This window comes from Danio rerio, chromosome 2, assembly GCF_049306965.1.
Source record: "Danio rerio strain Tuebingen ecotype United States chromosome 2, GRCz12tu, whole genome shotgun sequence".
NCBI lineage: Eukaryota > Metazoa > Chordata > Actinopteri > Cypriniformes > Danionidae > Danio > Danio rerio.
The window spans coordinates 38797331-38812775 of NC_133177.1; the positions used below are offsets into that span (position 1 = coordinate 38797331).

General features: G+C 36.1%; 1 protein-coding gene across 21 annotated transcripts in view; it reads left to right on the plus strand.

The window, feature by feature from the left end:
- Nucleotides 1-15445, plus strand: part of rasal2 (RAS protein activator like 2) — a 118897-nt gene that overhangs the window by 88817 nt on the left and 14635 nt on the right. For 18 of the 21 annotated variants that reach the window (XM_073927566.1, XM_001332652.9, XM_073927568.1 and 15 more), the window contains 3 exons: nt 4045-4157; nt 13772-13925; nt 15298-15396. In XM_073927566.1, coding sequence (XP_073783667.1) covers nt 4045-4157; nt 13772-13925; nt 15298-15396 — 366 coding nt within the window. Of the gene's footprint in view, nt 1-4005; nt 4158-13771; nt 13926-15297; nt 15397-15445 lie in introns of all 21 variants that reach the window. The other 3 variants (XM_073927626.1, XM_073927633.1, XM_073927641.1) reach the window with 1 other exon arrangement.

A 15445-nucleotide genomic window follows, 5' to 3' on the forward strand; every position in this document is an offset into this window, starting at 1 on the left:
ATGTTTTATAATTTTCTCAAAAAGCCTATAGGTTTGGAATGATGAGCAAACTCATTTATTCAATATGTTAGTGTCACAACTCACAACTGTTGGTGTCCACCTCCAATTATTATCATTATTATTATTATTATTATTATTATTATTATTAAATATGCTTGTTTCTCGCTACACCGCACTAAGGTAGAAATAGAGCAGAATTCCTGCATGGGATAAATGCCCCACTTTAATTACCCTCTTGAGCCTCTGATTAGTGAAGCATCGTCCTCCTTCATTTATCTCTAGCTACAAATGGCCTTCCTTATTGATATATTCTACCTATTGAGTTTGCAAGTCTATTTTGAGTTTTTGTGCAATGATTTCAATACTGCATTGCCTTAACAACCTCTAAAAACATCTCTGATACAAATATTTTAACAAAAGCACATTCTGGATACAGTCTCTGCCTCAGAGATGCCTTAGAAATTGTTTGATGATATTTTTAACCAGGCAGGAAGTAGGACAAGGCAGATATTTATATCCTCAGCATTTCTGTGTGTGTCATTTTTTATATTCGCAATTTTGTTTGTTTCCATGTCACACAATTCCTAGAGAAATAAAATGATTTGGGTGCACTCACATAAAAGGATGGTGGATGTCTTTATTAATGTAAAGTCTTATTACAGCTCCTTTTCTGTAAGTAATATGAAAGCAATGATTGACAGGTACACTGAAATGAATTGGCTCTATTGAGGAAGCATATAATTAATATATAAAATATGCGAGCACTGCATTGAAGCCTGTCAGTATATAGTATAGGCTGAATTTGAAGATGCATTAGCAGTCGACCAACGATTCCCAGAGGAATGGACACTGTTATGTAGTTCTAGCTTCATATTAATGTCTATTATTTCCATGTCAAGTTGATTGTTCTGCTGATTAGGTTTCTATATACTTCTCAAAGTGAACATTTGACAGGCATTTCAAAGGATTTCTCTGATAACCTTTCTTTTGCCTAGTTTGTCTGACTTTATCCAGTGACTCCTACACTTCGTTGTCTCACCAACAGCGCTTCTCTTTCTCTACCATATTTCACCCTCTCTCTAATTCACTTTTCCATCATAAAGCTTTCTCAAATCATCCCTCTGATGAGGAATGAGTAATTTATCACATACTTCTGTCTCAACTCTTGTCTGCTAATGGCCCTTTTGCCAGCCAAACAGTCTCCTACTTCTAGGCTGGCACTTATCTGGACAAGTGAAATCTTACTTCCATTTCCCAATTTTTTCAGGCTGTCAGTGTCATTTTAACATATTATTTTAATGTATAGCAGATTAGCAGCTCTACTAATACATTTGTGATCACTGCTCTTGGTTTTTTTTCCTTGTTTTGCAATTTACAATAACTGGTAATAATAATGATGCATAGCATTTTTTATGCGTGGGCATGCAAAAGAGAAAAAAACAACAGCGTACTTATTTTCTATATTAATTAAGCCTTAAATCTAAAGTCTTTGCAGTAAATGTTACACCCTCACTGTTTTTGCAATGAATACACATGTTAACATTTTTAAAGTTACATTTACTTGAGATGCAAAGTCAATATGTTAAATCATGTTATCTGAGAAGCCGAAGAAAACCGAGTTTATGCTTAGAAAAGGAAGAGATTTCTGTCAGTGCAATATGAAAATCACTTTTTCATTAGAATTAATTAGATTTTTTTCCGAGCCTTCTGGAAGGTATGAACAAATGTGTTCTTATTTTATTCATAAACTTGCTTTATTTTGATCAGTTTCACGGAAAATAAAACTCCTTATGTAATTTGCATCCCAAGTGTATCAGGATTTAACAATCTGGAAAACAAGATAAAAAATAACCTCTTTTTTTATGTTTTTGTGTTGAGGAGTAGAGTTATTTATGCCTTTTATTAGTTAAAGAAATAGAGATCATTATAAGGTTGTATTTTTAAACTTTCTCATAGACTCAATAATGCAAAGTTCGGACTGCATGATTTTCACACAGTGTGAACTATCAAAGACGCAATATGAGCGAATCGCCATTGATTCGCCAATACCCATGAGATATTTGGCATGCTAAATATCTGGACCTGTCGACAATTCCAAATCCTGGCGTGTAAAATGTGTTCTGATTGAAAATAACATTTGCAATTACCTACAGTCAATGAGAGTGCAGCATCCAGTATCATGGGTATCTGCAGGCCAGCGGGTGTTTGTGGAGAATTTGAAAGTGCTTCTTTTTGGTATATTTGGAAAAACGACTGGAAATTTGGCAGGAGCACCCATGTCTGTTTGTCCGGTGTCACCTGAGCAATAGATACCACAAAGAAAAAAGTTGAAGAGAAATAAATTTCATTCAAAACACATGTCAGCAAAATAAGTACATTTTCTACCCCACTAAAGGCTTCTTTCTCATTATGTAGTTAAGAACGAGATATACGACATGACTAGGGTTGGGTTGATAGATGATCCCATCTTCCGTCACCGATGGCCGATAGACATCATGATGCTGAGCTGGCATCGCAATCCTCCGCCCCATCCCAGTTGCAGCAGCAACCAGCTTGCGAAAAATTCACAAAATTCAGGCCCCGTTTACACTAAAACGTCTTAGGTGTAAAATGGCATTTCAGAATGAAAATGATCCATGTCCACTCTGGCTTTTTACCTGGCTTTTCTGAACAGATCCCCGTCCACACTATACCGCTGAAATCACATGACCACCCACACACACACTCTGTCATCACCTCTAAATCACGTCTCACTATAGTAATATTTCATTAGTCTTGTCTCAATCTAAGGACTCTTCTGTCTTTTGAATCTATCAGGTAACGTGTCACAGCATCAGTACCCTACTTCAATCTCTCGGTTTCACACTTGTATATATTTTAATGACACAAATCACTTTGCCTATTTTTGCCAGAGCCCTGCGGAAAAAAGTGATTGACAGCTGATAATTTGTGTGTAACTTCTTTATTTATTTATGATTTGGTTATGGCTAAAACAAAGACCATGCGGGTCAGGTAGTTGAAACGGTAGGCTAAAAATAGTTAATTCGTTCTGAAATAATAAATTATTCATAAATAATTCATTCAACTCTGCTGATGACTATGATGCTATCGTCCACTGCAGTGTTGCACATTAGACATCGTATGATGCCACATTGGTTGGCATCGCCCAACCCTATACATGACCATGATTTCCATGTTTGGTTGCGAGATGTAGTTTGCAGATTGAAACAAAGTTGTCGGCGATTCTTCTAATTGTAAAGTCATGCAGCGTGAAACTGTCACCCATCCATCTTGCTGTGTAAACAGCAGCACCAGGATACTACCCTAGATAGTCATGCAATGTGACACAACTACTTTGAAAATTGTGCAGTCTGAATTCAGCATTAGTCAGATTATGATTTTTGTTCCTCCTTATACTAACTCAATTGAGCTGTGAATATGCCAGTGTTGGGTCTTTTTTCTTTTCCTTCTTGTTTTGCAGAAACTAACACACCTTGTAAGAACAGCTCATTCTGATCAAATATTACTCTCATATATATATCCGCAGGTGGCTGCTTGAACTTTCCGAGTTGGTTACTTATTAATATTTTGTTTTCCTCCAAGACATTGAGCAAGCACTGACTGTGCCACAAGCAGACAGTAAACTATTCAGCTGGCCTTGGCCGCTCTTTACTAGTCTGCGCAAGTGCATTTTCACCGCCAAAATAGACTGATCTGCAATGCTCATTTGAATTTTACTTCTGAAGTGTTGAAATCTGCTTTTGAAAGGTCAGAGACAGTCTTGGCGAAGTTGGCATCTGTTTTGTCATGATGGTGCTCTTGTATCTGTCATATGTTCTCAGGGTCTTTCAGCGAGTGGTCTTCATGTATTATTGATCGGGGTTTTTAAAGTTATTTATATAGACAGTTACTCATGAACAAGCTTGAGTCATGCAGGGCAAAGCCACACACTCATCCGTCATTTAGCGGCTGAGGAACGTGAGTTTCTTAAAGACACACACACAGACACACACATCTGACTTTTTCTGCTCTTCTGCTTCACAGGGTTTTTTAAGTAAACGACTGAAAGGATCCATCAAAAGGACGAAGAGCCAGACTAAGCTGGACCGCAACACAAGTTTCAGACTCCCATCGCTGCGACCAACAGAAAATGACAGGTACTGCTTAAGCTGTTTTTTTTTTTTTTCTTCTCATAAATGAATTCAGACAGAGCTTTGACTAATTCTTATTCAGTTTATGCCTTCACACAGAGTTTAAGAGAAAGGCACTTTTATTTTTATATTACATTAGATACTTGAATGAATGGGTTATCTTTAATAATTTTAAATGCTTTACCTTTTGTTGTTCTTTAAATTAAGCTGTTATACAAACGATAAAGGTGCTGACTTGTATAACCAGACCAGCATCTTTTAAATTCATGCTTGCGTCTTATGGAGAAGCAGCTGGTTGGAGACTATGCTGTGCTGGGACCTGGCATAACACAAGATCTGTTTTAAAAGAAGTTTAAAACGTTTCAGGCAGTCTGACAGCTCTCTGGCAGAACCGTTCTGGCAGCTCGTCCCTAATGAAGCTACTGCGTTAAAACTGCGATTTAAACTGCACTTACGCTAGCAGTCAAAAGTTTGGATACACTTGACTGAATATATGTTTGGCATGATTTTAAAAACATTTTGACGGGACTTAATGGTATGGGTTTTTTTTACTGCCCCCTGGTGGACTTCACTTGCTGTCTTGACACATGGTTTGGGTTGTTAGCATAGTGCAGTTCAGCCAGTAATTGGGATTTTGGGAGAAAAAAGTTCTGTTTGACCTTAATTAGGTTCAGTGGTATAATTGATTTTAATAGGACTGAAGTAGACTATGAGACAAAGTCTAAATCACATAATTTATACAAATGAAAACATATTTATTGAAAAAATGGTGGGCGTTTTGGACAATCAGTATGTTTTTGTTGTCATAAGCATTTTATATGTTACCAGCAATGTGTGAAATCCCAGTATTGTATAGAATGCCTGATGGTTGGAAATATTAATTTGTTTTTGTAAGCTTTTGCATACATTTCCTAGGCGTTATATAGAATGACAAGTATAATTTAGGACACAACAAAAGCCTTTATTGATCATTACATATTTTAAAATGGAAAGAATAAGTATAAAGCATATAATGTTCTTATTGAAAAAGCAATCACAGCAGAACTGAAATTGAAGTATTGGTTGCAAAATTGTCTGTAATGTTTTAGTGGAACCTTGTACTGGCAATAGCATTTAACACTTAAGAACATTCAGTCACTTTAGAGCTAGTATTTGAATGATTCTCTAGCGTAATGTCTAAAGTGATGACAAAACGAGTGATTTTTGCTCACATTTTAAGATTATAAGGCTGAACAACATGAAATGTCATCAGTCTACAGAGATTTCCCAGTATTTCTCTTGTTGCAATCAGGATTTTATAATAATTAACCCTACAAAAGCCAGAGCAAAGCAAAAATTACCAGTTTCTGTGGTTTAAATACAGCACTACAAAATACAAAAGAGAGAGATCGACTTAGAATGTCACTTACATGATTTATAATGTTTTTTTTTCAGCTGTAGTTTTTAACTTGCTCTAAGAAAATGTGCTGAGTTTTCCCTCCCCTGAGCACTTATTATGTGGTCAAACGTCAACCAATACTTTCTTTGGTCTTCTCAGACAGGCTGATGGTGGCCATTGCACTGAATCCGATGCTCCGAGTTTTTAAATATTTAAAAATAGGCAATCTAGACGACTACAATCTTGACTAAAAAGCCTCAAAAGTACATTGTTGTCCAACAGCTACAATATTTGTCAAACTTTAGAGTGTTCGCTGCTTGTTGCTGTGTGTGATTGGAGTAATACCCAAGGCTGAAGGGGTGAAGAGGCTGGACAAGTTCTGTTATTTGCAGAATATCGCACAGCTATCAGCCAATCAAATTCAAGAACCTGACAGAACTGTTGTGTAAATATGATTTTATTCCTGGAATCTTATAATAAAAAATAATTATTGTAATCCTATAATTAAAAATCCTGTTCTGACTAATGTTTAAAAGAAATTAAAGAAAAGAAAAGAGAAATGATCATTATTTCTATATAATTTACATAACATAATATTCTCCCATCTGTATTAAATGAAATCTAGTTTTGTTTTTATTTTCACTCAAAGCTAATCTTTCTCCATTTATCACCATTCAGAAGTTGTCGTTTATCCTAACTAAATTATCAATTTTGTTTTATTAATCAAGATAATTATTCTTATTATCATTAAGATTTTATTGTTATCTAAAATCTTTAATTTGATCAGAACAAATGGGAACTTTGTTTATTTCACTTTTTATGTACATTCTTTAAACTTTTTTTTTTATCCAACTTTAAGATGAATAGCTTTCTCCAGATATTAAAGAGCAACACTGTCCACCCATGAGACATTACATCAAACTGACAGTGGCTCTTTGTTTTCCGTCATTGGGTTTGTCAGATTTACTCGTGATTTACTTCCTCACAGTGTTTCGGTCGGGTGTGTAAGAGCTATAAATCTTTCTTTGCTGGAGAATTAATGGATAAGCAGGCCTGTTAATAGCATTAGGGAAAGTCACTTTTGCTTTATTACTACACCATCAGTGTGTCACAGGCCCAGGGGCTGAATTAGGGCTGCTTACCTACAGTGACAAACCAGAAGTTACGTTTCCAACCGTTTTATTTGTGTTAGTTGGCACAGGATAGAGGCTGTGATGTTGCTGGTGTCTCTGTATACACTAATGGCCACCGCTGTTGTGGTTTGACTACAGATGAGGAGGAGGTGCGATTCTAATCACGCTGATTTTCTCATGCTGCTCCTTGTGGATTTGAGTGCATCTGTTTGTGAGGGGCTTTAGCACGTAAAGTGAGGCTTGCGAGGTGTGTGTGTGTGTGTGTGTGTGTGTGTGTGTGTGTGTGTGTGTGTGTGTGTGTGTGTGTGTGTGTGTGTGTGTGTGTGTGTGTGTTCGTGTTCGTGTTCGTGTTCGTGTGTGTGTTCGTGTTCGTGTTCGTGTGTGTGTTCGTGTTCGTGTGTGTGTTCGTGTTCGTGTTCATCACTTTGGCCAAGATTGAGGAACTGCATGTGACAGTTTGATTGAGATGAATTACAGCTAAATTCTTATCAGACAACTGTCATGAATACATGTATGTGCATGTGTTTAGGTGTGCTTAATTGGAAAGTTCACCAAAAATGATTTTGTTTATAATTTTTGTATAATGTCATTTATTTTGTTTGCATTTAATAAGGATATTTTGTTTTAGGATACAAGTCAGAATTATTAAACCCCCTGAATTATTTGCCCCAATGTTTTATTTCCCCAAATTCTGTTTAAAGGAGAGATTTTTTTTAACAAATTTCTAAACATAATAGTTTTCATAACTCATTTCTAATAACTAATTTATTTTATCTTTGCCATGCTGACAGTACAGAATATTTCAGTAGATTTTTTACAAGACACTTATACAGCTTAAAGTGACATTTAAAGGCTTAACTAGGTCAATTAGGTTAACTAGGCAGGTTAGGGTGATAATAATTTCTGTGCTCTGTTAAACATCATTTAGTAAACATTTAAAATAGAAAAAACGTTCAAAGGGGGGTTAATTGTTCTGATTCCAACTGTATGTCTAGTATAATAATTGTCACTTTTCTGGATTGGCAATTTATAGATGATATAAAAAAATAATTTAACATTTTATTCTGCAAACAACTGATAACATTTCTTGCCACTTGAATATAAATTTACCGCATGATAGACTTTGAGCTAAGAGGCTTTCTATTCAACTACTCAAAGTACTATCTGTCAGTGAAAAGAGAGGATAGAAAACTGGAAGTCATCTTCAGCTGTTTCATATGCGTGCATGCATATACTATGTCTAAAACTGCTGACTCATTCGCTAGTTTACTATTGACAACACTACAGAGGAAATGTCATATTATTCGCTTTATGAAAAAAAGATGTGTGTGTGTGTGTGTGTGTGTGAATTTACATTATTAGAAAAAAGCATGAATAGCAGGCACAGCTCTGCCAAATATTATCTCATCCCCAATTTTCAAGACTTTTATGACTGTTTTTCTAAATTAAAAAAAAAAAAAAACATTGACAGGGTTTGAGTTACAGAATGAAAACCTAAATATACCCATATCATCCAATTGTACTTTTGTCTAATTAAACAAATAAGAAAAACCCTAATATTCTAAAAATTATTGAAAATGTACAAATTTTATACCACAAGTTTTATAGTTTTTAATTGAGAGAACAAACTAATATGACAGTAATGCCATAATGATTCCATAATGTATTGTTAAACCATTCACAATTTAAAGCTTACCAATTAACTCAGTTTTACTATGGTGTTTTTACGTTTTTTCTTTTTTTTTTTTCTTTTGTAATTACAAACCCTTTCAGGTTGCATATTAATGTGGCTTGAATTTGGTTTGTAAATGTCGATTCATATGGGTTTTTTCTTTGCCTGTTTGTTTGCATTTCAGGCTACAAACGTTTTTTGGACATATCGAAAAGCTGAACAGCAATCCACACAAATTTAATTGGTTCCCACACGTATTGTGATCATGCCAAGAGCATCCAGCTAACGAAAGCTCCCTTCAGATAAGGCCACAGTTTTCTGCTTTCTTACTTTCTCTGAATGGCAGGCTGTTGGAAAACATTTGAACTTGTAGCCGAAAAGAAAATGTAAATAGCACATTAGAGGCTTTGAAGTAATCAACCTTCGCTGTGGCAGAATCACCTCTCACTATGTGGTCTGAATGAAAATACTAGGCTTGTGTTCGTAGTGGACTTGGAAGCTTTGCCTGTAAAGAGCTTGAATGTGGCAGCGCAGTCCCGGCGGACGGATCCGATTTCCTGGATAATGTGGGAGAGCTGTGTCCGGATACAGGCTGACTGTGCACTGATCTGCTTAGCTGTCCGAGTCAGCGCAGGTGAAACGTATCGAGAGCTGGAAGTGAGCCCTCCATCAGGAGTCACCCTGCTGTTTCTGCATCAACCATCAGATTCAGTGCACCACGCCTCTGTAAATGGAGACCGAAAGAGATCCTGGAATTGAGGAGATGGATGGAAAGATGTAGCTTTAAGTTCACATTGTCACACGTAATTGTATCTAGTCTCTCATAATCCATGAGCAGCTCAAGGATTCAACACTGAGACAAAATGAATGCCAATGGCAAGCTTTTCTTCTCACAATGTAATTTCTTGATCAGTTTGATAAGCGCTATTATTTCAACTAATTCAAATGTGGCAAAAGAAAAACAGCACAAACCTTAATAGAAAGAGACCATTTATTTGCTCAAACAAAAATACAGCAGAACGCAAGCTTAGAGCAAATGCATTTATTAGACAACGACTACTAAAACAGTTTGTTAGATCGAATTAGAAATGTTCAAGTTTTCCCAAATTGCTCAGTAAATTTAATCCAAACCCAGATGAAACGCTAAACCTCAAATGTAAGGTCTGGACACTCCAAATCCATGATTAGCCATTGGATCTGTTCCTGGAGAGCTACCTTTCTGTAGAATTTAGCTCCAAACTTGATCAAACACACCTGAAACAATTAATTAGGACCTGAAGCAGCACTTGATAATTACCGACAGGTGTGTTTGGCCAGGGCTGCAACTGAAATCTGCAGGAAGGTAGCGCTCCATGAAAAGGGTTGGTGACCTCTGCATTGGGCAATGTTGGGCCATCAGTGAGCATCTGTTGGGCTAATAGCCATATCACCCTTCAGCCAAAGACCGGTTACTCACTGAAGCTAAGCAGGACTGAGCCTGGTCAGTACCTGAATGGGAGACCACTTAGGAAAGCTAGGTTGCTGTTGTAAGTATTAAGTATAAGTATAAGTGTTAAAGAGGCCAGCAGGGGGCACTCAACCGATGGTCTGTGTAAGTCCTATTGCTCCAGTACAGTCAAGGGCACCCTATACTGTCAGTGAGTGCTGTCTTTAGGATAAGACGTTAAACCGAGTTCCTGACTCTCTATGGTCATTAAAAATCCCATTGCACTTCTCGGGGAGAGTACGGGTGTAACCCTGGTGTCCTGGCCAAACTCTCTCCATTTTACCCATCATGGCCTCCCAATCATTCCCATCTACTGAATTGGCTGTATCTTTGTCTTTCCACTCCACCAATAGCTGGTGTGGTGAGTACACCTGCGCCATTGTCCTGTGGGTGTCGTCACATCATCCAAGTGGAAGCTGCACATTGGTGGTGGTGTAGAGAGACCCCCCTCATTATTGTGAAGCGCTTTGAGTGTATGGCCGTACATGATAAAATGTTGTGTAATGTGTAAATAAATACACTAATAAGGCTAGTAGAGGGCTAGTCTCCTATTATCAGGCTAATGTTGGTGTTCACCCAATTCATCATGTAGAATCTCAATTGCCACTATTGGGGCAGTTGGCAAGAAAGAGAACGCACTCTGATTTCCTGTCCAGCTAAGGTTCAGAAATTGAATTCAAGCACAAGAACAAAAAGAAGCACAGCCAAGCAAGTCAAGATGGAATGCGAAGAAGCCAGTTGTTATTTTGTTGCATTTTTTAAAAGCAAATACTTCTGTGGTGAGCGACAATGTACTTTTGAAAATGGTACGCAAATCCTGCTGTGTTTACGATTTGATGTGTGCAGTACTAGTTCTGGTTTGCCTTTTTGGATTGTAATACAGACTACTGTCACCTGCAGGTATGAAAGTTTTATCCTCTCACGTAGGCTAAATTGTTCTTATTTCTCTTCACCTATTGTCCATTTGGTGTGTTCAAGTGCAGGTTTTCGGTCCAGAATCATCCAACATGAATTAAAAATACAGTCATTTTTCAACGCCACAAATTTATTGAAGTCAGATCAGTGTTTCCTGAGGTTAACATCACATGCTCAACAGCACTAAAGCTGACCGCAAGAGAAACATTTGGCTTTTCGTTCACTAATCATCCATAATTTCCATAGATTTACTGTACAGGAACACTTACTGTACGATGGTATTATGGCAGAAATGTGGAAGCTTCAAAATAATATTTTACTCAATTTCAACACATTTTGTAATTGTTAAGAATTAGGCCAGTATGCTGGGAATAAGTGGTCTTTGGTGGGTTTTTAACCACAAGAGCATCAAAATGGCAAAGTGAGTTTTCTACATATTTGGAAGTGATAAAATAGTTTTTGAGTCATCCACTTGATCAAACCAACTAAAACGCATCTAAATACCAGCTGTAAACATGGCCTGAATGAACATATTCATCCCAAGTATAGCTACTTTTGCAGACAACTCAAGTTATACCATCAAACGTGCATTTTTAAGAGAAAAAAATGTAACATCATGGTGCTACTAGTGCAGGTGCAATCATTGGTTAAACTTTGTTGCGCTTTTCTCAAATGTTATTGTAGCGTCCACTGGGTTGTAGCTAAACGTCAGATTCAGGAGGTATAATGAGTGAGTCAGATCCATCATTTCAATGATTCATTATGCTATTCATTATTCTATGCATTTTTTATTACGAGTCAAATTGTTATATGTTAAAAGTATTGGCTTGTATGATTTTTCCATTCACTAATCAGTCTACATTAGTTGTGCTGTCTTTTGTTTTTCTTTGTGCAACCAGAAAAGAGATATTATCTTGTAATATTGCATGATTTCTGGCCCATATAACTGAATTATGTTCTGGTAGATCTCAACTCATTCATAATGGAGGCTTTGTGGGACATGATTGGACTTGTGTTTGGGTTCTGTTGGGATAAGGGCCAGATGAGAGGGAAGTCATTGTGGTAATCCGTTTTTATGTAAGTCAGCAGGAAACATCACAATTTCTTATAATGAGAGAAAATGATGCCAGCAGATTTACTTATGCCAGGATAGAGTACATGTTGTGTGACCAACTGTCTGATCATATGTGCAGTGTCATTGCGTTCAACCTTATAGCTTCTGCAAATCCAAAAACAAAAAAGGTAATGGCTAATTTTTTTTTGCAAACTTTAACCACCTAAACTATGGAACCATATCGTACCGGGTCTGTGATGTCATTTACTTCTGCATTCTTTAAATTTTAAAGGCCTGTACCGGCCCAGTAACCCCATAAGTGGTTCGGTTTTCTCATCAGTTGGAATATAATTACTTTTGCGTAGATTATGATAGAGGCATTTTTCTTTTTTCATATGATTTCTGACATGTGCTAGAACCACCAACATTATTAACAGAAACCTAGACCACACATAACCTAAATGGTACACTTTTTTGGAGTGGTTTATTATAACACAGACAAAATATACAATTATGAAATTTATGAAAATTCAGCAGGTTTTTTTTTTTTTAAATGGTACCAAACTTTTGCATTTGCACCACTGCATGTAGATTTGGGAAGCTTTTTCATTTGGGTAGGCAACATCTAAGTGGAAACCCCAAAATAGCACTTGACTTTAAGAGGTTAATAATTTATAGTAGTACTACTGTATATTTGTATGATTTAGTTCAGGACAGAAGTATTGAGAAAATACAGTATATTAAAGGAGTAACTCCATGCAATATTCCTCCTGTTTCTTGCCATTGATTATTGTCTTTAGACTTTTATCTAATAGTATTATACACTCTTATAATATGTACTTGGAGACTGGTCAGTCTCTATATTGGTCTGCAGTAAAACACCTTTTATTGTACAGATATACATGCATATCTTTTTTCAAATACACACACACACACACACACACACATACAAACACTCACACGCATATTCTATTATAAAAATATATTTTCATTTAAAACAAATATTCCACCAAATATTCTTTTGAAGGTAAAACATTGGTATAGTATAAAAATGAATGTAAACATTCATCTGAAAACATTGCACTGTACAGTTTGTGTATGTATGTGTGCATATGTAAGTATATATATATTCCCTCTTACATCTCTTCCTCTGCTCTCATCTTATTAGTAGATCCTCATTAAACACAAACCCAGTCATGTGATGAGTAATGTCAAGGTGTGGGTGTTGTGCAGGTGTGTGTTTGAAAGTGTTTAGGATGTTTGTGTACTCGGCTCATCCATCACTCCTCATAGGTCGGTCCTCATGGTAACATTCTCAGGGGGACTTTGCATCGGCCAGCCTCCTTTCTTGTTTATCACATCGTCTGCCATCCTCTTTAACCTCACCTGAGCTATAGCTGCACCAAAGAATGAAGTGAAAACACGTAAAACCTGCTTTGAGCCGTTTCTTTTTAGGAATGCTTTAATATCCTGATATGCTCTTGGGATACTCCTTCAAGTGGATCTTTAGTTGTTTTTCGTAGGTATAAACTTTTTTTCTGGAAGCAGTGAGATTGTGGAAGTTGTTTCTTGCATGTCAGAGATTTTACTATAAATATTGATTTAACCGTGGTAAATAAGTGTAAATGGATTGTTGTGTGTATGTTTACATGTAAATAGAGATACTTTATTATTGCTGAAACTCTTTCTTATACTTGACTGCCTCCGTGTGGCCATAGTTTGTATTTTCATTTATTTAATAATTTTACCCCTTTTTTAAGAACTTCAACCTCTATTGGAATCTATAATAAGTCTTTCTGACCTCATATGAATTTGTCTTTGTTCATATTTTCATCTTAATTCTCCTGTGGCTGAGGATACTTTGTGGCCAGTGAGGAAGGAGACTGAAATATCAGAATCGAAAAAGAGGATGTAATTATTACTAAACGATCTGGCTGAATCTTGAGTAATTGAGTTTCTGTGATTTCTGTGTGCTGTTGTAGGTCACGAGGCCTGCCCAAATTGAAGGAGTCCTGTTCCCATGAGTCTTTGCTGAGTCCTGGCAGCGCTGTTGAAGCTCTGGATCTGAGTATGGAGGAGGATGTCTACATCAAACCTTTACACAGCAGCATCCTAGGACAAGATTTCTGCTTTGAGGTACAGACTTTGCCTTTTCGAGTTGTTCCCTTAATCATATTAATATTTATCTTTACGCTAGCATTAAGAGGTTGGGGAACTGTAAAAAAAAAAAAATAATTAAAGACAAATAAAAATATTGAAGTATAAATTATAATTTTTTGTATTATTAGTATTTTTAAACGTTATGTTTTTTTCTGTGACGTTTAGGTTAATTATATTTAGATATAAGCAGATATTTCTTGAGTGTTCAGTGTCATAAATATATAATGTTTATATTTACAATATATACGATCCTCTGATTTTTAGGACTAGTTGATCATATACAATGTTTTAAACCACCTTTTGTTTTGAAATAGAATAGAATAGATTTTAAAAATGTCTTGTCAGGATTAATATGACACATTCTTGCTAAATAAAAAAGTATTTACAATATATTGTTTAATGAAATGTAATCCTCAAATTGTCCTCATACTTTGAAACAGTATTGGATATGAATCATAATGCCTTGAGTAGTTTGTGAACAAATTATTAATTTGTGTCTGACCTTTTGAGGTAATATATATGATTTCACAAAATTATTTCGCTTATTCATTAGCTATTTAGACTCTTGTGCGTTTTAAAACCCCATGTCCAGTAAACATTTTTTGTTAAAGTGACATATAATGTTTCAAAATATGTAACACTAGCTATGTTTTCATCTACCTATTTTTATGTGCATTTTGGATCTGCGCATAAATAAACGGTTGGAGACACCAAGATGCGCAAGCATTTTGTAAATGCGCATATAAAATGTATGCGCATAACTGAGTAGGATAAACTTTTTATTCAATAAGAAAAGATGCACATAAACTGTGATAAACACTTTTACCGGATAAATTCCAGTATGCGCATTGAAAATAGTCATGATTTTGTTATAAGAGATCATGTAATGATAAAAAATGGGTGTGAATGGACAAACCGGTAGACTGAGCCCACTGTAAAACATCTGAAATGTTGGTTTGGTCATTCTAAAATGCCTTAACTGTTTCAGTATTAGTGTTATTGTATTATTATTTACCTCCAGAATCAAGAGCGTCTGTGCTCTGCGTCTGATGCCTTCAACGCCACCGCGCACTCACTGCGTGTCCAAATTGCTTTCTGAGGCGCAGGTCATTTATTAAATGAAGAAAAGATTCACAAAGCTTCTCCTACTGCAGCAAATGCCATTTTTACTGTTGATATTTGGTGCCAGTTAATCAGAAAGTGATGAATTTGTTCCCCTTGACTCATAAAAAAAGCTAATAAACATGAGAACAAACTTGAAAACATCTTAAAGTTTTATCCATTACATAAAATAAAATAATTTACATTAAATAAATGTCCATAATGAATGTTCTTACTTCTCATGTAGGTGGCGTACTCAGGTGGAAGTAAGTGCTTCAGCTGTTCCTCTGCTGCTGAACGGGACAAATGGATGGAGAACCTCAAAAGAACTGTGCAACCTAATAAGGTGACTGTCATATCTTTTGTTTTTTAATATAATCAAAAGCATGCATGCT